The sequence below is a fragment of the Leopardus geoffroyi genome, chromosome B1, assembly GCF_018350155.1.
Source record: "Leopardus geoffroyi isolate Oge1 chromosome B1, O.geoffroyi_Oge1_pat1.0, whole genome shotgun sequence".
NCBI lineage: Eukaryota > Metazoa > Chordata > Mammalia > Carnivora > Felidae > Leopardus > Leopardus geoffroyi.
In genome coordinates, this window is record NC_059327.1 from 30,693,275 (window position 1) to 30,716,587 (window position 23,313).

At 42.3% G+C, this 23,313-nt stretch overlaps 2 protein-coding genes and 1 non-coding gene across 5 annotated transcripts; 2 read left to right on the plus strand and 1 right to left on the minus strand.

The window, feature by feature from the left end:
* The first annotated feature begins 1,490 nt into the window (after positions 1-1,490).
* On the plus strand, positions 1,491-13,375 carry MAK16 (MAK16 homolog). Its single transcript, XM_045456554.1, has 10 exons — positions 1,491-1,609; positions 4,296-4,345; positions 4,438-4,547; positions 4,654-4,718; positions 4,910-5,061; positions 6,287-6,341; positions 10,231-10,305; positions 11,006-11,110; positions 11,817-11,882; positions 12,049-13,375. The coding sequence occupies exons 1-10, from the start codon at positions 1,595-1,597 to the stop codon at positions 12,241-12,243; spliced, it is 888 nt and encodes a 295-aa protein (XP_045312510.1). The 5' UTR covers positions 1,491-1,594; the 3' UTR covers positions 12,244-13,375.
* TTI2 (TELO2 interacting protein 2) lies at positions 10,899-21,484 on the minus strand. Of its 3 annotated transcripts, XM_045456525.1 has the most exons (8): positions 20,408-21,481; positions 19,094-19,280; positions 18,446-18,538; positions 16,122-16,309; positions 15,901-16,044; positions 13,774-13,936; positions 12,692-12,874; positions 10,899-11,087 (listed from the first exon to the last, which is right to left on the minus strand). In XM_045456525.1, exons 1-7 carry the CDS (start codon positions 21,052-21,054, stop codon positions 12,770-12,772), a joined length of 1,527 nt encoding a protein of 508 aa, XP_045312481.1. In that variant the 5' UTR covers positions 21,055-21,481; the 3' UTR covers positions 10,899-11,087; positions 12,692-12,769. The 3 variants fall into 3 exon arrangements, with proteins under 3 accessions (XP_045312481.1, XP_045312501.1, XP_045312492.1); XM_045456545.1 differs by lacking the exon at positions 18,446-18,538 and having other exon boundaries at positions 20,408-21,484; XM_045456536.1 differs by lacking the exons at positions 10,899-11,087; positions 12,692-12,874 and adding an exon at positions 12,996-13,115 and having other exon boundaries at positions 20,408-21,483.
* Positions 21,485-21,772: 288 nt separating this feature from the next.
* Positions 21,773-21,876, plus strand: LOC123596639. Its single transcript, XR_006711794.1, has one exon. It is a non-coding gene; the product is annotated as a small nucleolar RNA U13 (small nucleolar RNA).
* The last annotated feature ends 1,437 nt before the right edge of the window (positions 21,877-23,313 follow it).

The window sequence follows — 23,313 nt, forward strand, 5'->3', positions numbered from 1 at the left end:
ATTATATAGTGACAAATGTTAACTAGGCTTATTGTGGTGATCCTCTTGTAATATATACATATATAGATCATTATTTTGTATTACTGAAATTAATGTGTCAATTATAGCTCAGTTTAAAAAACTATTCACTGGGTTCACCTGTTGGTGGTCAGCAGGGAAGGAGTGTTATTCTAAATCAAACTGAAAAATATATCACTTCCCTACTTAAAACAATTTGGGTAGTGTGGTGTGGTGACCCTGGTGAGTATCGTCTACCTTTGGATTTCTTCCTCATCACTATTATTTTTTAAGAAGCTTCATCTTTTTATTTTTTCAATAATCTCTACACCCAAGGTAGGGCTGAACTCAAGACCTGGAGATCAAGAGTTGCACAATCTACCAATTGAGCCAGGCAGGCACCCCTCTTCCACATTATTTTAAACTTGATTTTACTAACATAAAAGGGTATGTGTGTGTGTGGTATGACTGCCCTTTGGGTCTTTAAACCAGGGAAAGCAAGTAGGTGAATGAGAACAATCACAACTGTTTTTTTTACGAAGCAATGTAAACTATGCATTTAACATACCTCTAGACCTCACATACCCGTATTTTTCAAATGGGATAATTTGCTAAAGGCTACCTGACTTGCCCAAAGATATTTAGTAAATAGCAATTGTTTTTTATAACCTAAGTTTGGTTCCCTAAACCTGTGCTAAATCAATGTTTTCCAATGGGGTGGCTCTAATTCGTAGTTCTCACCAGCATGAAGCAAAATTACATTACTTATGATATACTTAATTATTTTATACCGTGATATGCAAATTAATCGCCCATCCTTATTCTGAGACTGTGCCTTTGTTTACTCTTTGGGTGTTAAACTGAACATTCTTTTGAAAAATGGTGTGCGCTAATAAAGGTTTTCTTTTTCCCATTAAAATAAAAAGCAGGGGAAAGCTGTTAGTCCTCCGATTTTTTTTTTTTTTAAATATTATCTAATCCATGAATTTCAAAGGTCAGGACCCAATTCCACACCAAAAGAGAACAAGAGTGTCTGCGGGGTTAAGTGAGGGAGGAGTGAGCGCGGGGATCAGGGTCTCAGGTGAAGAAGGACAGAGTTTGAGCTCCCCAGCTTGGTGGAGAAGAAGTAAAGACAACGCAGCCCCGGCCTCCAGGCGCTAAGGCCCGGCGGGAGGTGGTCCGCGCTTTCCCGGGCGCACTCCGAGACTGAGGACGCCCGGCGGCCGGCGAGGGACAGCCTCAGGGGCAATCACAACCCGCGCTTTGGACCACGGCGCGCCCATGGACCTCGGCCTCTGCGCTCCAGGACTCGACCGACTCCTGCGCGGGGTGGCAGGGACCTCCTAGCCGGGTTTACCGTCCCAGGGTGAGACCGGGAACAAGACCTACAGGGCAGCGGGGGCGCACGGTGACTGTCCGGACGTGGCGCAGGACTTGGAGATGCGCGCAGAAGCTAGACCGCCAAGGGGCGCTGTGCAAGCCGGGGAAATCAGAATTCTCGCGATAGGTGAGACTAGGCTTTCCGGAAGTGATTCTCCGGAAGAACCATGGTTGCCCCCGAAATCTGGCCGGGTTTGCACGCTGAGCTACCGACGCTATGCAGTCAGATGATGTGAGTGTCCTGTTTCTCTGCCACCTGGGTTCTCCTGCTTTAGGGGGATCAGAAGCAACACTTAGCTGGCCCATTAGCTTCGTGTCGCTCCGGAACCGAGGCTGCCGGAACCCCGGTTTCCGAGCGTGGGGCTCTCACGTGTCTACCCGGGATCTCCAGCGCTGCCTCAGCGGGGTGAAGGGGCCAGAACAGCGCCAGTCCACAGGGTTGGCTTATTCAGTCCCTGGTGCCCAGCAATGAAGGACGTTGCCCATGGTGTCTCTGGACGTGGGAGGCGCGGGTGGAGGTGAGGTTGGGGATGGTACAGCTAAGTTTAGACCTCAGATTTCCGGATCCCATTTTTCCGTGTTCACGTTACTTTAAAATCCTTTTTTCCTGTGTTAGGATTTTCCTTACATTTGTTCATGGTCTGCCCACGCCATAATTTTTGGAAGCATCCTCGGTTCATTTAATTAGTCCTGGGAAATACAGAAGCGCTGTGTGCCAGGCAGTGTGGTAATTACTGGAGATTTAGTTTTTAATAAGCCAGACAAAAGACCTCTGCTTTTCTGGAGCACTCCTCCTGGTGGAGGAGACAGATGGTAAACAAGTGAACGTATTTAAAACCATTGTACTGTGTAATAATACTGTGAAAAGAAGACCAAAGTTGATGAAGGAGAGAGTAATTAGGAGAGACCACTTCAGACAAAGCTGTTGTGGGAAGGTTTCTCTGAATAAAAGACATTCGAGCTGAGATCTGAAAGATGAGAATGAACCATCACTGAGGGGCTGAGGGAAAAGCAAAATATCTGGGCAGTAGGAACAGTACAATACAAAGGTCTGGATATAAGAGAGAAGGACTGTATTAAAGAATATTGATGTGACCTGTGCTATAGGAATCCAGGGAAGAGAGAGAGATAATGAAGTTAGATATGTTTGCAGGACAAGATCATGTAGTGTCTTTTAGGGCTTTTAATGGGAAATGACATCTGACTTTTGTGAAAAGTTGTCTAGTTTTGTGATAGTCTTTTCAAGAAGAGAAAGCATAAGAGCAAGGAAACTAGAGCATGATGAAAGTAGTTTCAACCCTGGTTATAATGGTGGAGATGAAAAGAAGTGGATGCATTTGAGATCTGTATTATCAGTGTAACCAAAAAGACTATGTGATGGATTCAATGATGAGGAAAAGGGAGAAATCAAAGGATTTCGAATAGTTCATTGGTAGTTTTATTTATGGAGATGGGGAAGGAACACAGTATTCTTTTAAGGGGTGTGGACATGTTAATGTGTATGAGGCCTTTCAGGCTTCTAAGTGGAGATGTCAAGTAGGCAGTTAAATGTATATACAAGTCTGTAGCTCAGGTGAGAAGTCTGACCAGGAGATGACAACTTGGGAGTCATCAACTTACAGATGACATTTAAAGTTAAGCGTCCGACTTCAGCTCAGGTCATGATCTCACAGTTTGTGAGTTCGAGCCCCTTGTCGGGCTCTATGCTGACAGCTCAGAGCCTGGAGCCTTCTTCAGATTCTGTGTCTCCCTCTCTCTCTGCCCCTCCCCCACTCACACTCTGTCTCTCTCTCCTTCAAAAATAAATAAACATTAAAAAAAATAATAACAAATAAAGCCACAAGCCAGAATGAACTCCTACTTTCTCAGTTTCATTTCCTCCTACCTGTTTCCTATCATCGCCTGCCAAACACACATCCTATAAAATTCCAAAAATGTTGTTGTTTGTTTACATTTCTTTATGTATCAGGCTTTAACTACTGTAGCTGCTTTAAAGCCTTTCCCAGTTCCTCAGGGCAACCCACTTAAAGGCTCTTACAAACTTCTTTTGTGGTACTTAGACTAGTGCTTTGTGATGCTTTGTTTACATTTCTTTCTCCCTAAGTAGAGAGGTAAAACTGCTTAAGGACACTACCTTGCTTCATTCAACAAATACTTGAGTGCCTCCTGTGTGTCAGGTTTTAGGATTGTCAGTGCCTTACATAAATTAAGTATACCATCAATGCTGAATGAATAAAGAACACATTAGTTAATAGAGGGTAGCAGTAGATGATTTTCTTTGCCCAGATGAGATGAAATTATGGTACATATATCCAACAATCTAGTTCTGTGCAGCCTTTTACAGTGGGTAATGAACATATTAAGAAAGTCACAAAATTAGTATCTCATTTTTGTTAAAAATATACATATAGGCATACTGTTGCTGGAATGCATATATAGAAAAAATTCGAAAATATTTACAAAATTCTAATGAAGTTTTATCTGTGGGTGAAGGGGTTGTGGTTACTGATAATTTGTATTTTTTTTCCCTACAAGAATCTGCATAAAAAGAAAACAAATCAGACATTTTTAAAATATTTATTTATTTTGAGAGAAAGAGCAGGAGTAGAGGAGGGTGACAGTGAGAGACAATCCCAAGCAGGCTCTGTGACGTCAGCACAGCCTGTCGCGAGGCTTGAACTCACAAACCGTGAGAACATGACCTGAGCAGGTGGAATCCAGAGTCCAGTGCTTAACCAACTGAACCACCCTGGTGCCCCCACAGATCAAACTGTTTTACAAAGCATGTCTTCCTCCTCTCATTCCTCAAAGACTCCTTTGAGACCTCCTAAGTAAACCAGGGCACTGTGTTTTCCTGGGTTAATGCTCCCACCTGTTGGGTCAGAGCAATTGAAATGTGTTCTTACCTTGCCTTGCAGGTTATCTGGGACACACTCGGAAACAAGCAATTTTGTTCCTTCAAAATAAGGTGAGTCTAGATTTGCAACTTGGGCAAAGATTCCTTCAGCTGTCCTCTTGTTAACCCCTCTTACAATTTTTGCTCTTTCCCTCTCATTCTAGAACCAAGACTCAGAGTTTTTGCAGAAATGAATACAGCCTGACTGGACTGTGTAATCGGTCGTCTTGTCCCCTGGCAAACAGTCAGTATGCCACTATCAAAGAAGAGAAAGGTAACTCCTTAGTTTGAACTTCCATGAGAACTAGCCAACAGCTTTTAAAAGGATATTCTTTCGTCTCTCTGTAAGTAATATTAACGGTATTTACTTTACCTTGCAGGACAGTGCTACTTGTATATGAAGGTTATAGAACGAGCAGCTTTTCCTAGGCGGCTCTGGGAACGGGTAAGACTTAGGACATAAAATGACAGTGACCCTTGATCAATAACAAAACTGCCACATGCTTTTCTCTCTTCCTTGACCATAGCTACATTAAACTTTTGAAGCCAACCTCATTAGGCCCCTGGGTATCATAGCAGTGAAGGCCCACCTAATCATTTACCCTCACTCTTCAAGCTTTCTTTTTCTGTTTATAGGTCCGGCTTCATAAAAACTATGAGAGAGCACTGGAGCAAATAGATGAAAATCTAATTTATTGGCCCCGTTTCATTCGACACAAGTGTAAGCAGAGATTCACCAAGATCACCCAGTACCTAATTCGAATTAGAAAACTTACATTAAAGCGACAGTAAGTATTTAGATCATTCATCTATTATGTGTATTTTTTTTAAGTCTGTCTTTCTTTGGATTATTTTATGGAGAGACTCTGAAATGTCTAGTAATGGTTCTTACTAAATTCAGTTTCAGGTAACCTTGTATGATATGCTACGAAGAAAGTTTACCTCTGATTAAAGTTGTGCCCTTTGATCTGCTTAAAAAACAGTGTGGGGGTTGGGGGGGCACCTGGGTAGTTCAGTTGGTTAAGCATCCGAATTTTGATTTCCGCTCTGGTCATGATCTCTCGGTTTGTGGGATCAAGCCCCATGTCGGGCTGCATGCTGACAGGGCAGAGTCTGCTTGGGATTCTCTCGTTCTCCCTCTCTCTCTGTCTTTCCCCTGCTCGCACATACGTGTTCGCTTGCGCTCTCTCTCTCTCAAAATAAATAAAAATAAACTTAAAATAAACAAAAATAAAAAACAGTATAGTAGAACTTGATGATCTCCTCCCTGTCTGAAAATCAGCTTCAGGAAATTGTATAACTCCTTGACACAATCATAAAATTAGGGATTTAACAATGACCTAAAAAATGGGGATAAATAAGAATGTCAGAACTTTACTCTGGGTTCACCGAAAATTAATTTTAAAAAGTGATATGAAATCCATGGAATTAATTGGATATCTTACTAAGGAGTGCTAGGTCCTAATACTTTTTCGTTGTGACCTGCAGAGAAAGCTAAAGGTGGCAGTCTTCTACAGACAATTTTTTTTTTTTATGTTTGTTTTTGAGAGAGAGCATGCGATAGTTGGGGGTCGGGGGGTGAGCAGAGAGAGGGGCGGGGGACAGAAGACCCGAAGCAGGCCCTGCACTGACAGTAGTGAGCCCCATGCGGGGCTTGAACTCACGGGAGATTGTGACCCGAGTCAAAGTGAGACACTTACCCAACTGAGCCACCCAAGCATCCCTACAGAAAATTCTTTATTTTAGTTAACTGAAGCATTAATCACGAAGCATGGTGAGTGCCCTCAGAAGTCTCAGAATGCTCAAAGAAAACAAAAAGTAAAATAAGCATAAAAATATGTGTAAAAATGTGTGACTTGTAGTATTAACTACTTAGGGAATTACAGGTATATAATGTTAGCTATATTGAGCTGAGCCCTACAAAATCAACTCCATTCCTATTTTCTCATTTTTTTAAAGGAACACACAAAACATGCCCTTGGGTTTTCTGATAATGTGTTTTATTTTCCATAGGAGGAAGCTTGTTCCCTTGAGTAAGAAGGTGGAGCGGAGGGAAAAAAGAAGAGAGGTAACTTACCCTTCTTGTATTCATAGCTTCTGTATCTCATTGAGGGTAGGACTCTATAGGTAGGGATCATGAGAAAGATTCAGTCACCATTTCCTGTGAACTGTTTGGGCCTTGGGTAATGGTTTGCTAATAGATAACAGTATTAGTTGCATAAGATATTGGATATTCGTATTTTAAGATTATGATTTTCAGGGCAGGTTAAAATAAGGGTTCTTGGAGATATATTTAATGGAGAACAGAGAAGTACCTTGTCTGAGATTCTTGAAGTTAAGTATTTTAGAAATCAGAATTTTGGGGGACACCTGGGTGGCTCAGTCAGGTAAGTGTCCAACTTTGGCTCTGGTTATAATCTTGAGGTGAGTTCGAGCCCTGCATCAGGCTCTGTGCTGACATCTTGGAGCCTGGAGCCCACTTCAGATTCTGTGTCTCCCTCTCTGCCCCTCCCCTGCTCACATTCTGTCTCTGTCTCTCAAAAGCAAACATTAAAAGAGAGAGAAATTGGGGCGCCTGGGTGGCGCAGTCGGTTAAGCGTCCGACTTCAGCCAGGTCACGATCTCGCGGTCCGTGAGTTCGAGCCCCGCGTCAGGCTCTGGGCTGATGGCTCAGAGCCTGGAGCCTGTTTCGGATTCTGTGTCTCCCTCTCTCTCTGCCCCTCCCCCGTTCATGCTCTGTCTCTCTCTGTCCCCAAAATAAATAAACGTTGAAAAAAAAAAATTTTTTTTTTTAAATAAAATAAAATAAAATAAAAGAGAGAGAAATCAGAATTTTGGTATGTTGTTAATCTTATACATTGCATACTACTCAAAGCAGGGTTTGAGCATTCTTTTTTCTTTTTTTTCGCATGGTAAATGTACTCTCTAATTCCCATTCCCTCTTTCCCCCATTCCCCCCAAACCACCTCCCCTCTGGTAACCATCAGTTTTGTATAGTTAAGGATCTGTTTGTCTTTTTTTTTTTTTTCCTTGTTTGTTTTGTTTCTTAAATACCACTTTCTCTTTATCCATCAATCGACGTACACTTGGGCTGCTCCCATATTTTGGCTATTGTAAATAATGCTGGCATAAACAGAAGGGTGTGTGTAACCCTTTGAATTAGTGTTTTCGTTTTTTGGGGTAAATACCCAGTAGGGCATTGCCTGCATTGTAGTGTAGTTTCGTTTTTAACTTTTTGAGGGCTCTCCCATACTGTTTCCTACAACAGCTACGCCAGTTTGCATTCCCACCGACGGTGCAAAAGGGTTCCTTTTTCTCCACATCCTCACCAACACTTGATGTTTCTTGTGTTTTTGATTTTAGCCATTCTGACAGGTGTGAGGTGATACCTCATTGTGGTTTTGATTTGCATTTCCCTGATGAGTGATGTTGAGCATCTTTTCACGTGTCTTTTGGCCATCTGGTATCTTTGATGAAATGTCTGTTCATGTCTTCTGCCCATTTTTATTTTTTTTTAAAGTTTATTTTGAGAGAGAGAGAGAGTGAGTGAGTGTGTGTGTGTGTGTGTGTGTGTGTGTGTGTGTGTTCGCGTGCAAGTTGGGGGGAGGGGCAGAGGGAGAGAGAGAGAATCCCGAGGAGGCTCCGCACTGCCAGTGCAGAGCCCAATGCTGGGCTCAAACCCACGAACCACGAGATCATGACCTGAGCTGAAGTCGGACACGTAACCAACTGAGCCATCCAGGTGCCCCTGCCCATTTTTATTTTTTATTTATTTATTTATTTTTTTTTTTTCAACGTTTATTTATTTTTGGGACAGAGAGAGACAGAGCATGAACAGGGGAAGGGCAGAGAGAGAGGGAGACACAGAATCGGAAACAGGCTCCAGGCTCTGAGCCATCAGCCCAGAGCCCGACGCGGGGCTCAAACTCACGGACCGCGAGATCGTGACCTGGCTGAAGTCGGACGCTTAACCGACTGCGCCACCCAGGCGCCCCGACCCTTGCCCATTTTTAAATTGGATTGTTTTTGGGTATTGAGTAGTATCAGTTCTTTATATACTAACCCTTTATCAGATATGTCATTTGCAGATATTTTCTGCCATTGAGTAGGTTGCATTTTAGTTTTGTTGTTTCCTTCGCTGTACAGAAATATTTTATTTTAATATAATCTCAGTAATTTATTTTTGCATGTATTTGCCTTGCCTCAGGAGACAGATCTAGAAAAATGTTGCTATGGCCAATGTCAGAGATTACCACCTGTTCTCTCTTCAAGGATTTTTATGGTTTGGGTCTCATATTTAGGTCTTTAATCCATTTTGAGTTTATTTTTGTGTGTATGGTGAAAGGAAGGGGTCCAATTTCATTCTTTTGCCTGTGGTTCTCCGGTTTTCCCAACAGTGTTGTTGAAGAGACTTTTTCCTGTTGAATATTTTAATTCTCCTTTGTCAAAGATTAATTGATATAATTGTAAACTTTTTTGGGGTTTTCTGTTTTATCCATTGATTTGTGTGTCTATTTTTTTTTTTTTAATTTTTTTTTAACGTTTATTTATTTTTGAGACAGAGAGAGACAGAGCATGAATGGGGGAGGGGCAGAGAGAGAGGGAGACACAGAATCTGAAGCAGGCTCCAGGCTCTGAGCCATCAGCCCAGAGCCCGACACAGGGCTCAAACTCACGGACCGCGAGATCATGACCTGAGTCGAAGTCGGACGCTTAACCAACTGAGCCACCCAGGCACCCCTTATGTGTCTCTTTTTATGCCAGTACCATACTGTTTTAATTACTACTGCTTGGTAATATAACTTGAAATCTGGAATTGTGATACCTTCAGTTTTTTCTTGTTCAACATTGCTTTGCCTGTTGAGGGTCTTCTGTGGTTTTACTATTTGTTCTAGTTCTGTGAAAAATGCTATTGGTATTTTGATAGAAATTGCATTATATGTGTAGATTGCTTTGGTGTATTTGTTCTAGTTCTGTGAAAAATGCTATTGGTATTTTGATAGAAATTGCATTAAATGTGTAGATTGCTTTGGTGTATGGACATTTTAACAAGATTTGCTCTTCCAGCCCCATGAGTCTTTCCATTTCTTTGCATCATCTTGAATTTCTTTTATCAGTGTTTTATAGTTTTCAGAATACAGGTCTTTCATCTCTTTGGTTAAGTTTATTTCTAGATATTTTATCATTTTTGATGTAATTGTAAATGAGATTGTTTTCTTAATTTTACTTTCTGCCGCTTCATTGTTAGTGTATAGGAATGGAACAGATTTCTGTACATTGATTTTGTATCCTGTGACTTTACCAAATTCATTGATCAGTTCTAGTAGTTTTTTGGTGGAGCCTTCAGGGTTTTCTATATATACAGTGTCATGTCATTTGCATATAATGAGAATTTTACTTCTTCCTTACCAATTTGGTTGCCTTTTATTTCTTTCTGTTGTCTGATTGCTGTGGCTAGGACTTCTAGTACTATATTGAATAAAAGTGGTGAGAGTGGACATCCTTGCCTTGTTCCTGACCTTACAGGAAAAACTCTGTTTTTCCCCATTGATGATGATGTTGGCTGTGGGTTTTTCATATAAGGCCTTTATTATGTTGAGATATGTTCCCTCTAGACCTAGTTTGCAGAGGGTTTTTATCACAAATGGTTGCTGTACTTTGTCAAATGCTTTTTCTGCATCTATTGAAATGATAATATGGTTTTTATCGTTTCTCCTAATGATACGTATGTATCATGTTGATTATTTTGTGAATGTGGAACCAGTCTTGCATCCTGGGAATAAATCCCACTTGATTGTGGTATGTGATTTTTTTTAATGCAAGAGGGGAAAAAAGTAATCTTTTTTTTCTGAAATAAAATTTTTTCTTTTTTCTTTTTTTTTTTTTTTTTTACTTCTACAGGCTGAAATATGAGTACTAAGGAAGTAAATGGGTTTACTCAAATTTTTCTGTTACAGGAAAAGGCATTAATAGCTGCTCAGCTGGACAATGCCATTGAAAAGGAATTGCTGGAGCGACTGAAACAAGATACGGTGAGAAAGCTAGGAAGTTTGGGATATAAATTTCACTTTTTAGACAGTAACATCACACTAGGAAATAGTGGGAAGTTGTGTTTTACTTTCAGAGATGCTAGAAAGATCTTCACCTTGATTTTGTTCCTGGAATAGAACAAATATACAGGCCTTGGCTTCCCTGTCTTAGTTCGTGAACATGAACACGAAAGGTGCCCTGGTTACCCTTGATGTTCCATCCAGCAAAGAGACCTTTCCCTTTGCACCCCATACTGTGAACTCCTGTTCCTGACGCAACAGTTTCAGAGCTCTAGATAAGAAAAGGCATATAGTTCTGATCCTCCTGCATATTACCCTAGTCTAAGGTTCTTTAAAAGGAGTTAAATCTTCTTAAAAATTAGTGTCATTTACGAGACAAAACGGGTAGAACTTATTTTTCCCATATTATTTCCTATCAGCAAATTTACATTTGTTCCAACCCACTGATTTTATAAACTACTAAATTTATAGTGTTTGGTATTAACCACTGATTACTTAAATGTCAGAAATGGGCTTGTAAAGACACTGTTGGCTCTAGGCTTGAAATTAATATAGAAAAATTGTTATCCATCACATTAAGTATTCTCATTTAATCACTGAGGAGAAAACAGTATGTCATCGGACAGTGGACTTCAAGTGTAAAATCCAGATGTTAAAGCCAGTCTGTATTTATGTTCTTCAGTATGGCGACATCTACAACTTCCCCATTCATGCCTTCGACAAGGCCCTGGAACAGCAGGAGGCAGAGAGTGACTCTTCAGATGCTGAGGAAAAAGATGATGAAGAAGTAAGCCTTGTTTGTTCGTTTGTGCTTCCTAAAGCAGTAACCTGTAGACCTAGATCTCTTTATATGTACTTGAGTGACAGAACAGCATTTTCACTCCCCTACCCAAACATAATTATTTGGTCCTTTTTTTTCTATCATGAGATTAATTTTAGTTCAGTCAACAAACTATTAACACGTTGGATTTTAATCTTATTGGCATTCTGAGATTTTTCCTGCAAGGGGACAAATGAATCCTCATCAGCTGACAGAATATAACATTCAGGAACCTAAAATTTATACAGGATTTAATTTCACTATTAATATAGGGGAGGTACTTGAGTGATAGTCTTTTAGAAAAAGGCCAGATTTAGCAGGTAATTGCTAATCACATGGTGCGCTCATACAGGCACATAGGTGTACTTTTCCTAGTAGTGACCCTTTTTTGATATTTGAAATTAATAGATTTAAGTGTTTGTAAAGCCTTTCTAATGTACTTTTTTTAGCAAATTAAAATGATTTAATGATTTGTATTAGGCATGAGAATTGATATCCCTAAAATTTTTTAATTCAGAAGTATTAAACTTGGAAATAATTAGATTTTGGTTGGGACTAAGTAAGTAGACTATGATTCTGTTTGTTATTGTTGCACTTATCAAAGAATAGAATTAGATGTGTGAGCTGAATTTTCATTCTGTATTTTCAACTAAACAGTTATGTTTTGTTTTAGGATGTGGGAAAGAGAGAGTTTGTGGAAGATGATGAGGTGGATGAGAGTGACATAAGTGATTTTGAGGTGAGATTTATGGGCAAAAAATTGACCTCTGACCTTCAGAGAACAGAACGTTGCTGAACACACACAGAGGCAGATAAATTGCCTAGTTCTAAATTGAAAGGACGATGAAAGGAGTTTGGGAGATGCATCTAGCATTTTCTCTCTTTTTTTCCTCTCTCCATATCAGGATATGGATAAGCTGGATGCCAGTAGTGATGAAGATCAGGATGATAAATCCTCCAGTGAGGAAGAAGAGAAGGCCCTTGATGCCAAACATAAAGGCAAAACACCCTTGAAAGGACCTTTGCGGAGGAAACGAGCCTATGTAGAGATAGAGTATGAGCAGGAGACAGAGCCTGTGGCCAAGGCCAAAACCACATGACTTCCCTTCAGACATCTGCAACAGGACTGAACATTTTCAGTATCCTCCTTTCTTTTACCTTAACCATGTATATACCTCCAGGTTTTGCTCTTTCATACAGTATTTCACACAATATTTGTGTCTTTAATATTTATGCTGCTTCTGCGGGGCAAGGAAATCTGGGAGTGGAGAAAGCCTTAAGTTGTGAACAGAGTATTTTTATAGTGTTGGCATATGTTTTGAAGTAACAGCTTGAGCCCAAGAAGCTTAACAGATGAATCTGTGGGTGTAAATATTTCTAAATTTTAAATGCTACCCACCTGTTTTCCTTGGTATCCTTCCCCCCCACCCCCCCTCAACTTTATTTAGAAATGTTCAGATTTCAGTTTTTTCTTGTTCTCCTTTCCCTACTTCTGTGGGAATAAAAGAAGGAAAAACAACTAAGTTACACTGTTGAGTGTAAAAATACCTTTTTTCTTAAATGATTCCATTTATACAGTTGGAACAAGAAGAAAAGTCTTCCTGTTTTAGGAAAGTAAGACAAATCTTAAGTTCCATCGTAGGGCGTGCCTTCAGAAACCTGCTGGACTTTTCTGATACAGTTCACCACCTTGCTGTCTTCACAGCTTTGGAGAATTTTGACCAGGAGACCCTGAAATATGAAACCAAACAGGCTTTTTCTTTTTAATTGATACTTCTGTTCCTTTTACCTCGGTTCTTGTTTCTCGGTACCATATTCAAAGAAAGAAAGAATGGATGAGACTAGGGAACAGTTCATGGAACAGGTGTAATTTTAAAAGCTGTGTTGGCATGTAGGCAGATGTCCTGCTGGCTCAGGAAGCAGCAGACTGATCCCAGCCGATGCAAATTAGATTGGATCCAGGACTTGAAAACTGCCAGAGATTAAAGAGCCAATACGAAGTAATTTGAATAAACTGATAACACAACAAACAATACTCTATAAATATTGTTAGGATATGAATTTTTTTCATGCTGCTTTATAACCTGAAGATTTCTAAGTGGGATAAGAAATAAGGCAATAGTTTATATATATATATATATATACACACAGCCATTATATGCTTTGGCTATGACTAGTTAACTTTTGTGGCATGTGAAACTAAAGATTTCCCATGTGGAAAAATAAGAATAAGGATAAATAAAAATACAGGTGCCCTGGAAAAACTGGAAACATTTCTGGGATCTGAATTACTCTGTATTATTACTTCTTGGTGGCTTATAGCTCATTATTTCATCCTTAAAAAAAAAAAAAATCAGATATAACAGAACTTGAATTTTAAGAACTCTTAGTCTTTTGCCCATTTTCTATCCTCACCCCAGAGACATCTCCTGAGCCTCTTGCCTTTTGGCCTAAACACCTCTGAATAGCTTTAAAAGTTGAATAAGTTAATCCGCCTTTATTGAAGGTTAGAGGGCTCCCAGGTGAAAACCTGAACCATGCATGTTCATTTACAGACTTGGTCAGGCATGTGAACAGTAAATTATAATCAATCATAGGAGCTTCCTAAGGACCAGGTTGCAGACTCTTACCTTCACTTGTCCTTGACAACAGTGGTCCAGGAGAATCAGGCAATCTGTGGCCTCTTCTAACAAGGCGCTCTTAACAGGCTCAGGTGTAAGGTTTGGATCCCTTGCTACATCACAGATCAGTTTCAAGAGAGCCTTCAATAAGACCACACGTCTACAGGAAACTCTGGAATCAGGAAGAAAAAAGTTACATTCATACTCTAAAATCAGGATATTAAAACTGAGACTTCCAAGGCCATCTAAGTTGTAAAGCCCTGATTTCCTAAATGAAGGAACTGAAGTTAAATGACTTAGGAGACCAGGGAGCTGGAAGCAGAACTAGAGACCAGACGCCAGATTTCTGAACTCATTTCGAGCCCTTTTTTCTGCAGCATAGCTCCAATACACATACTCTGGCCTGCCAAGCCAGAAGCTTGGTTCTACTGTAAGGAAATCGCCCCACCTGGAAAGTGAGAAGTGGGATCTCCCCTTACAGGGGCTTTTACTTTGGGCCAGAGAACAGGAGATGGCCCACAGTCCTTTAACTTTTATACAGTCATAGGCCTGGAAATTTTTTTTTTTTTTTTTCAACGTTTATTTATCCTTGGGACAGAGAGAGACAGAGCATGAACGGGGGAGGGGCAGAGAGAGAGGGAGACACAGAATCAGAAACAGGCTCCAGGCTCTGAGCCATCAGCCCAGAGCCTGACGCGGGGCTCGAACTCATGGACCGCGAGATCGTGACCTGGCTGAAGTCGGACACTTAACCGACTGTGCCACCCAGGCGCCCCGAGGCCTGGAAATTTAAAATGAAGTGAAGTATGCTTGGCTTCTGGGACCTAATTGTAATTAGAATTTTCTGTTATTTAATTCCAGATCCGAGCTTTTACCCTCAGTTAAGCCCAGCCCATTTAACTTCAACTTCTTAGCATTTTTGAAAGTTTTTATTTTGATGAAAAAAAGTTCTGGAAAAGGACAGTGGTGATGGTTGTACAAAATCGTGAAGGTACTTAATGCCACTGAATCCATTTTAAATGGCAAATTGTATGTAGTTTTTCTTACAATAAAAAAACAAAAAAAAAAACAAAAAAACCTTAAAAGCCTTAATGGAAGCTGTAAAATAATGGAACTTGTAGTGCAAAAATATGCACAGTAAACCTATCTCTGGACAGAAATGTGACTGGGAGAATAAAAGTTTACATCCCTTGATCTAGTAAGTATTTAGCGGTTTCCTATACTGTTTGCTGCTCAGTCCTCCACCTATCGTCAACATAAAACCTGCTGTTTCCCACTCCCCAGCCCCCCCTCGTGCCATACAGGGCACTGATTTTCTCACCTTCCTACTCGGGCTTGCCAATCCCGACTTGGAAGCTTAAGTCTCTGCTCTTTAAAGGCCTGCCAATGTTAACTGGATTCAATTTCTTTCATCCATCTATTCAGTCTATTTTAGTCCATTCATTCTTCAAATATTTGTGTATTTAAGAACCAGGTACTGGTTAAACTTTCATATACTCAATATACCAAAGTAGTGATCTTACAGTTCAGTGGAGGAGAAAGACTAAGTAAACCAAGGCAGTCCAGTTCCAGATGTAACTAAGGGAAAAGGTTGGGTACATCCTAAGGAAATGAGAGTACTGTGGTTCAGAACAGATACAGATGTTAGAGCACTGGACTCCAGCTGAATTAAACTTTGTTGATGCAAGAAAGTATTTTGCGGACTTAACATGTTTCCCTTCTACTTTATTGTTCCTGACACCACCTCAAGCCAGAGTTGGAATGCTTTCTAAGCAATGATATTCTCAGTATTCTCCTGGTCACTGCTCCACACATGTTCAGTAATGAGCTATGAAGTTCTCTGTTCTCAATTAGATTTCAAAAACCTATGGGTGAGCAAAGTTAAGCATGTCTATTACAGCACTTCTAAGTGGACTCTGAAATTCTAATATGCATTATAAATTGAGGGATATACACCTGAAGTAACAATGGGTGTATTTTATCTTTTCAATGCAACTTCAGTTCAAAATTCAACAGCAATGTAAAAATAGGCCTGTCTTTAATACTTTGTACTGAAAGTATACCTGGGCAAGTTCTGAAGTGAAAACTGGCTGAGTTTTGTCCCTCTTGGCCCACCTGCCTGCTTGGCTGTTTTACCTGGGCCAAGTGTACTGCATGAGAAGTTTTAAGGTTTCCAGTGTCTTCAGTCTAGCCTCCTCCTCTGGCCCATCATAAACCTCCAGGTAGCCGATGATGACTCGCTCCAGCCTCTTCAAGTGCCGGACAGTTAGGATCCCCAACCTGAAAAGGGAAGAGAAGATGTGGCACCATAGGGATGAACTTGAGGGGTGCGGCCAGACCAGCGGCCGGGCACTCGCCTCTTCACAAACGCTGGCAGGTTTCTTGCATAGGTCCTACGTAAGAGAAGGCGGTGCTCTGGCTCCATGTGGGTCAGGATCAACTGCAGCACCTCGTCACAGTGTGTGGTGGGTCGAGCCCCACCTCCCTTCCAGTGCAGGCCTTTCTCCAGGACAGGGAATAAGTCCAGCAGACACGAGAGCACAGCCTAGGAGGAAGTAACAGAAAAGAAGCGTTCGTTCATTTGCATTCACTGACTCGTCTAGCACCCTTATTAATCTGTCCGTGGGGTCCACATTATGGAATTCTGAAAGATACTAGTAAAAACACAGGAAGTGTATATTATTTTTAATGTTTTTTTTGAGAGAGTGCATGAGTGGGGGAGGGCAGAGAGAGAGGGGCAGAATCCCAAGCAGGCTCTGTGCTATCAGTGCAGAGCCCAACATGGGCTTGGAACTCCCAAATCGTGAAATCATGACCTGAGCCAAAATGAAAAGTCAGATGCTTAACTGACTGAGCCACCCAGGCACCCCAAGTGTATGTTACTTTATATTCTTTTTTTTTTTTTTTTTTTTAGTGTATATTTTTGAGAGAGTATAAGCAGGGGAGGCGCAGAGGGAAAGAGACAGAATCTGAAGCAGGCTGCAGGCTCTGAGCTGTTGGCACAGAGCCCGATGTGGGGCTTGAACTCATGAACTAAGATCACGAGCTGAGCCAAGTTGGACACTTAACCAACTGAGCCACCCAGGCACCCCTTACTTTATATTTTCAAATTTGTTTTACGTTATCTCCAAACAAGTTAACATCTATTCAAGTCTGTTCTTTGCTAAGCTATGAAATGGGACTTCATGAGCACACCTGGGACTAACCCAAATTAATTTTTTTTTCATCTTTATTTATTTATTTTGAGAGAGCCTGAGGAGGGGAGGGTTAGAGAGAGAGCAAGAGAGAATCCCAAACTGTGAGATCATGACCTGAGCCGGAATCAAGAGCTGGACGCTCAACTGACTGAGCCACCCAGGCGCCCCAGACTTTAACCCAAATTTTAGGAGTCTAAGTCCATTGCCATTAAATAAGTTTAAGCAGTAGTTATACGTACTTACAGTAAAACCACTCCTGAACAGAATCTAAGATGGTCCTCATCTGTGTCCAGTTTGACCTACCCTATCTGAAGTTTCAGTGTCAAGGCACTCCCTTCTAGCTCTCCTGAGATTTTTGGTTTTTCTGTGAGTTTTGTTTTGTTTTTAAACCACCATCTAAAGAGCCCTAAACTTTTTGGCTCTTAGTACCTGGATCCTCAATTTAATACCTAAATTAATATTTAAAATGAAAGGTGGCAGGGGGACAAGGGAAGGGAGGGCAGGCACAAAAAAGGTTATTTCCACCTCTGATTTTATATAACTTGTTTTCTCTGTCTTCAGAATGTTCTCCCATCCTAAGAAAGTTCTATTCATCCATCAAATATCACCTCCTTCCCAAATCCTAAAACCATCCCAACACCACCAAACCTGGTTAACTGCCTTTTGCTGGACATGTGCTGCCCTTTATACAAATGTCTTCTAATAGATTTATCACTCTGCACTGTAGACATGTAAAAATACTCATTTATTTACATGTCTTTCCAAAGGGTTTCTTTTTAATTTTTTTTTAATGTTTATTTATTTTTGACAGAGAGAGAGGCAGAGCGTGAGTGGGGGAGGGGCAGAAAGAGAGGGAGACACAGAATCCGAAGCAGGCTCCAGGGTCTGAGCTGTCAGCACAGAGCCCGACGCGGGGCTCGAACTCACAGACCGCGAGATTGTGACCTGAGCCGAAGTCGGTTGCTCAACCGACTGAGCCACCTAGGCGCCCCTCAAAGGGTTTCTTAAAGCCAGAAAGGCTTTAAGATTAATTGATTTGATTCATTCATTCTTGGAACGGACAGTGGTCACTAGCACACAGTAGGTATCTAATGTGTATTGGATGAAAGAATGGCACTGGAACATCTAACCTACAAGTTAGAGTTTCAACTGTGAGTTCATAGAGAGGAGCAGAGAAGAACACTTAAGATCAGTAAAACAGAACTTTTCACACATAAAGCCACCCTCAAATAATGTGTAATTGACCCAGATGAAGATAAAACACTGGCTTTTCTGTGGAGACTCAGCAATGTGGATGCCTGCTCAGTATTGAGACATTTTCACGAGTCATTTGCTACCTCTTTATTTTCAAGTTGGCCCTGACTTAGTTATCATCCTCATTTTCCAAGAGAGGAAAAGGGCTCAACTATTCTTATTCGCACAATGCCACCTTCTACTCGAATTTGAGAACTGACTCACAGCCAATAAACAAATCGTACGGTTACCTGGATGAGGCCATACTCCGGTGTGTACAGGTGGTTGAAAAGGGCGTGGTACAGGACCTGGGCTCTGTTATACTGGAGCAAATCAGCAGCTGGCTGCAAGCAAATTACCCAGTTAAAAGCTTCCCAACCGTGCCAAACCATGGATGATTTTCAAACTTGAATTATGGGTACGTAGGGTCTATTACACCAAAGGATTCATAATAGCACTCTCAGCAAAGTGGTGCAGCGGAAGGGTGCTGGGCCCATAACAGCACCCTCTTCTGTGTATACTTTTTTAAAAGTTCCACAAAACATAGTTAAGAGGGAAAAAAAAAAAAAGTTTCCTTGAGTAACAGCTTGTGCATTTGGGTGTAATCCCTTTCAGTTTCCGATTCTTTTGCTCCTTGAAAGTCAACTGTTAATTACTCAAGGTCTGGTTATTCATTTTGACACGCGTGAGCATGGCCCAGGTGTCTTCCACATATTACCTACAAGACACAATCTACTAGGCTGGCAGAAGGAAAATATAAAGAAAAAATAAAATAAGTGATTTTTTTCACCTAACGGCATTAATGGAAAGTTAATAGGAAATATGAAAAGGCAAGAATAGTGATATCATGACTCAGTCTGTCCCATCAACATAGATGACAAAGTGCAGAGGTCGCTCACCACGTTAAGCACGATGTGATGGAGGCAGTGGACACCCAGTATTTTGTTCTCTGTTTGATAATCATCCGAGATGAGCAGCGATGGGGGAAGTATCCTCTCCAGATGTTGGTTCAGCCAGGGTCGAGAGACCTGCTGCAGAGTCCATGAGAAAACATGTTTTGTGGCAGGGTTATTCTTCCAGGATTCTCTATATGGAAATGTGAAACCACAGGAAATAAAGTGATACAGTGTTAGCTAGCAAAAAAAAAAAAAAAAAAAAAAAAAATTAAACTCTTCAAGCTAAATAAAGCATTATCTTGCCCTTGAAAAAAATACATCCCCCATAAGATATCTCTTGATGTTACGCATACTAAATCAAAATAACTTACACTAAATACATTTAATAATCACCCAGGGCTCTGGGTCTAAAGCTAATCCAATGAGAAGGATCCATTTATAACCAACAGCTTGTAAAGAATCTGTGGGTGGTTACAGAGGAGACGTGCTGACACGGGAGAGAAGTAAAGGAAACGTCTTCAAGCATCACTATACTTATTGTAAGGAAGTAAATGAGTCAATATTTGAACAGCATTTTACAACTTATAAAGTGGGTTTACACACTTTACTCAACTAACCTTCAAAATAACTCTGTAATAGATAATATTATCTTTATATTACAAAAAAATGAAACAGGTTCAGAGAAGCCCTCTGACCTGGTTCTACTCAGAAGCAATAAAAAGAAGTACCAGACTACCTCCAAACCAAGCCTTTGAACTCCAAGTTCCTGGTAAGTGAGAGTTATGTACACATTTTTTCTCTCATTACTCTGGTGTTACAAATACTAACAAAATAGCAGGTAGAACTGACAGAAAATACTTTAGCTAACAGCAATCTATAGGGTGTTTTTTCATCCCAAACACTGCTTCCATATCTAATAACCATCCTTATCTAATAACTGTTGATGAGTTTCAAGATCCCCGAGTTTAAATTCAAACCACTTAAGTTTAAATCCTCTCCAAATCCCATTCTCACCTAACTGAAGAAAGTTCAGTATAAATAATTTGGACAGAACTTCCAATGCCAAGGGCAGTTGTCAGGAGGATGGCAAAGAGCACTAGAAAATGGGGAGTCTGAAGACCTGGGCTCTAATGTAGAATTTGCCAATGTCTAATGTCATTTATAGCAAATCAGAACCCTTCTGGGCCTTAAGAAATCTCCTATTACAACACCTTTATCTTATTGATGAAGAAACTCAAGTTTCTTTGAGCTCTATCTAACATTCTAAAACGTTAGGCTGAAGCTCAAGTAAGTAGCTCTCTCAACAAGAATACTCACTTATTCAAATCGGGTTTAAGAAGTTCCATTATTAAAATAAATCTCCCTTTCTCATCTTCATTTTCTCCGTGCAGAAATCCTGCCACAGAACCACACTCAGTAACTTGAAGGAGTAAGGCAAGCACCTCTCCAGCAACGTCATGGGATCTTGGGCTGGTCCATGGTTGCTCCAAGCTGTGTGTGACCGCAAAAATATAGATGGGTCCTGCCAAGTCACGTAGGCCTGTCTTCCACTTAGGGCAAACCAAGGAATTCTTGGCCGCCTCAAATTTCCCCAAGAGTTTAAGAAATACTAAGCCAACTGCTGCCGCTTTCTCGGCCACTTCAGAGTAACCATGACCTCTACCTTCCTGCTCCTTGGGTGGGGCTGCATACTTCTCCAGGGCTTTTGCCACCTGCCCCAGCATTTCGGGCATTCCGTGGAGCGATGTGCCACTCCCATCAAAAAACTGATCGCGTTCTGTGGCTTCTATGAGAGCACCGAGGTCCTGAACTGCTGCACTTCTGCCCTTGCCCCGTCGGGACTCCTGGCTGGTAAGGCGGTGCAAAATCTGGGAGAAGGACTGTCCGAGGGCCGAGGAAGGCCACTCTCCCGGCAAGGAAGTGCCTTCCCGCGATGGGGATTCCCGAGAGCGGTCATGCTCCATTTCTCGGACTTTGGCAGTGATGAGCTGGTCTCCCCCAGAGAACCAAGATGGAGGCAAGGGGGGGGGGGGGTCTGCTAGAGAAAGATCACTCGGATGCTGGAATTCTCCCGAAGAAAACAACTAAGCCAAATAAAACGGCAAGACGTCCGGGGGACGGAGGACCAAGAGTCTAACCAGCATAATAAAAGTAAAGTCTGTAGAGGAAAAGGTGCAGGAAAGGGAAAGGAGCCTCTCTGGGAGTAAGAGAATCTCAGACTCCCAACGGATGATAAAAACACAAACAAAACCCTAAGAGTTTAAGAAATAACCCCCTAAGGTATGAGCAGAACACCTCCACGGGAACCTCCAGACATTCCCGCACGCTCTGTGCCCATCAGGATCCGGACCTAGCTATCCTCGCTGCCGCAAAGCACAAAGCTAGCTTCCGCTGATATTGAGGCAACACTTCGTCATTTCACGACCTACTGTCGTAAAGCAACAGAGAATCGGGTTCCAGAAAAGGTGGTGTTTGGGCGAAAAATTTGCATAGATAGATCCTCTTGCTAGTTTTGTTTCTGTTTCCATTTAGTAAGGTAGGAACAAAAGAAGAACATCGATAATGTCTTAAAAGTGTACAGGATTTTACGGTTGAGACTGAGTGTATAAGTACTATGTATGTCACCCTTTCTGTAAAGTCAGTGGGACATCCTCGGGACTCCTTAACAGGAAACGCGCGCCGATCCTTTTGTAGTTCATAAGTGTGATGATTGGGTGTTCATGCCGTTGTGTGACATGTGCCACCCTTAAACCTTGTTACGACGTTGGCACATTACCCATCTGACGTGAACTTGGGAGGATCCTTTTACTCTTCCAGTGACGCAAAAAGTTAGTGTCCTTTATATCCGTCGGTGTTCTGGTTGCAGGTTGTCACGCTGATTTTCCAGTTGGATTCGAGCACTAGCTTTTTAGTTCTATACGAGGTGTTAGTAGCCGGGAGCCGGCGTTTTTAAGTGGCTACCCGTGGGTTGCGGGGAGTCAGTAGCCAGTGTCCGGCGAGGATGGACTTCTGAAGTCTGACCACCCCCACCCCGGCGCGGGGGGCCTTCCAGCAAGACTAGTGGTTCGGGCGGCGCGGTCGCGCCGGGGGCCGGCTCTCGAGTGTGAGCCCCCTGCGCTGCGGTGTGGCCACGCGCAGTGCTGGGCTCTGGGCGGCAGGCGGCGCCTCTCGAGTGTGAGCGCTCTGTGCTGCGGTGTGGCCGCGCGCAGTACTGGGTCTGGGCGGCAGGCGGCGCCGGGAGCGAGCCAGCGGGCCTCGACAATCTGCAGGTTCGAGCAGGGGGCCCACAACCACCTAGCGGTCATTGGTTCGGTTTAGACAGCCGGGGCGGGTTGGACAACCATGGCCCAGTGTGAGAACGTGTCCTGTCTCGCCGTGTCATGTTGCGTCGGCACTGCTTGTCCCCTAGCTGCGGGTTCCCAGAGGGTAGAATTGTGCCCAGGTGACCTGGGCTCCCCAGCGGCGGTTAACGGTGCCTGGCTGTCCTCGGGAGTTTGTTCGTGACTTCCGGTAGTTTCCCCCGCATCGTAGGAGCCCGGGAAGCAGACTTGATTGGTGCCAAGGCGGGAGCGGCAGCGCGGAGAAATGGGCTTCGCACACCGGAAGGGGTCTGAGAGCAGGCTTGGCTGCTTCTCGGAGGGGGAGCCTCGGCTAGCAGCCCCGCGCCTCCGCCACGCACCCGGAAGGTCGCCGCCTGCCTTTGGGATTCCTGCTCCCTCACCCCCCACCCCAGAGAATCCAGAGAAAACCCTGTGGGGTTTTCCGATCGTGGGGTGTATGTTTGCAGCGACGGAGGGAGGGAGGTTCTCCTCCCCAGGGAGTGGTTCGGATCCGGAGAGACTTAAAGGACTTTGGTCCCACCTGGGAGAGGGCACTACTTGCGGGTGTCCAATCTGCGATGTCTTCCTTGCTCCCTTCCTTGTTCCCTAGCTGTGTGACCTTGGAGAAAAAGTCCAGTAACCTCTCTGTGCCTTAATTTCTTTAACGGTAAAATGTGAGAAATGATAGCCCCTACTTGTTAGGATTGTTATGAAAAATAAAGAAGTTATATATATGTGTGTCAACAGCTTAGAGCAAGCTCTGGGGAGTGTTACATTCTCTACAGGCAGTAGCTTTTAATTGTTAAACCACAGCTTATGTATTAATTTACGTTTCCTCTTTTGAGGGAATTTTGTGGTTAGGAACCTTCCTCTTGCGTCTTTCATTTGGCCTTGCCTTCTCCG

What these genes read in the sequence shown, in the direction of transcription:
- MAK16 (XM_045456554.1), top strand. An exon ending in CACTATCAAAGAAGAGAAAG is followed by an intron (nt 4,548 to 4,653) that starts GTAACTCCTTAG and finishes TTTACCTTGCAG; the next exon opens with GACAGTGCTACTTGTATATG. An exon ending in GTGACATAAGTGATTTTGAG is followed by an intron (nt 11,883 to 12,048) that starts GTGAGATTTATG and finishes TCTCCATATCAG; the next exon opens with GATATGGATAAGCTGGATGC.
- TTI2 (XM_045456525.1), bottom strand. Translation starts at nt 21,054, where the DNA reads ATGGAGCATGACCGCTCTCGGGAATCCCCATCGCGGGAAGGCACTTCC. An exon ending in CTGCCAGCGTTTGTGAAGAG is followed by an intron (nt 16,045 to 16,121) that starts GCGAGTGCCCGG and finishes TTCCCTTTTCAG; the next exon opens with GTTGGGGATCCTAACTGTCC. An exon ending in ATGCAGTACACTTGGCCCAG is followed by an intron (nt 13,937 to 15,900) that starts GTAAAACAGCCA and finishes TCCTGATTCCAG; the next exon opens with AGTTTCCTGTAGACGTGTGG.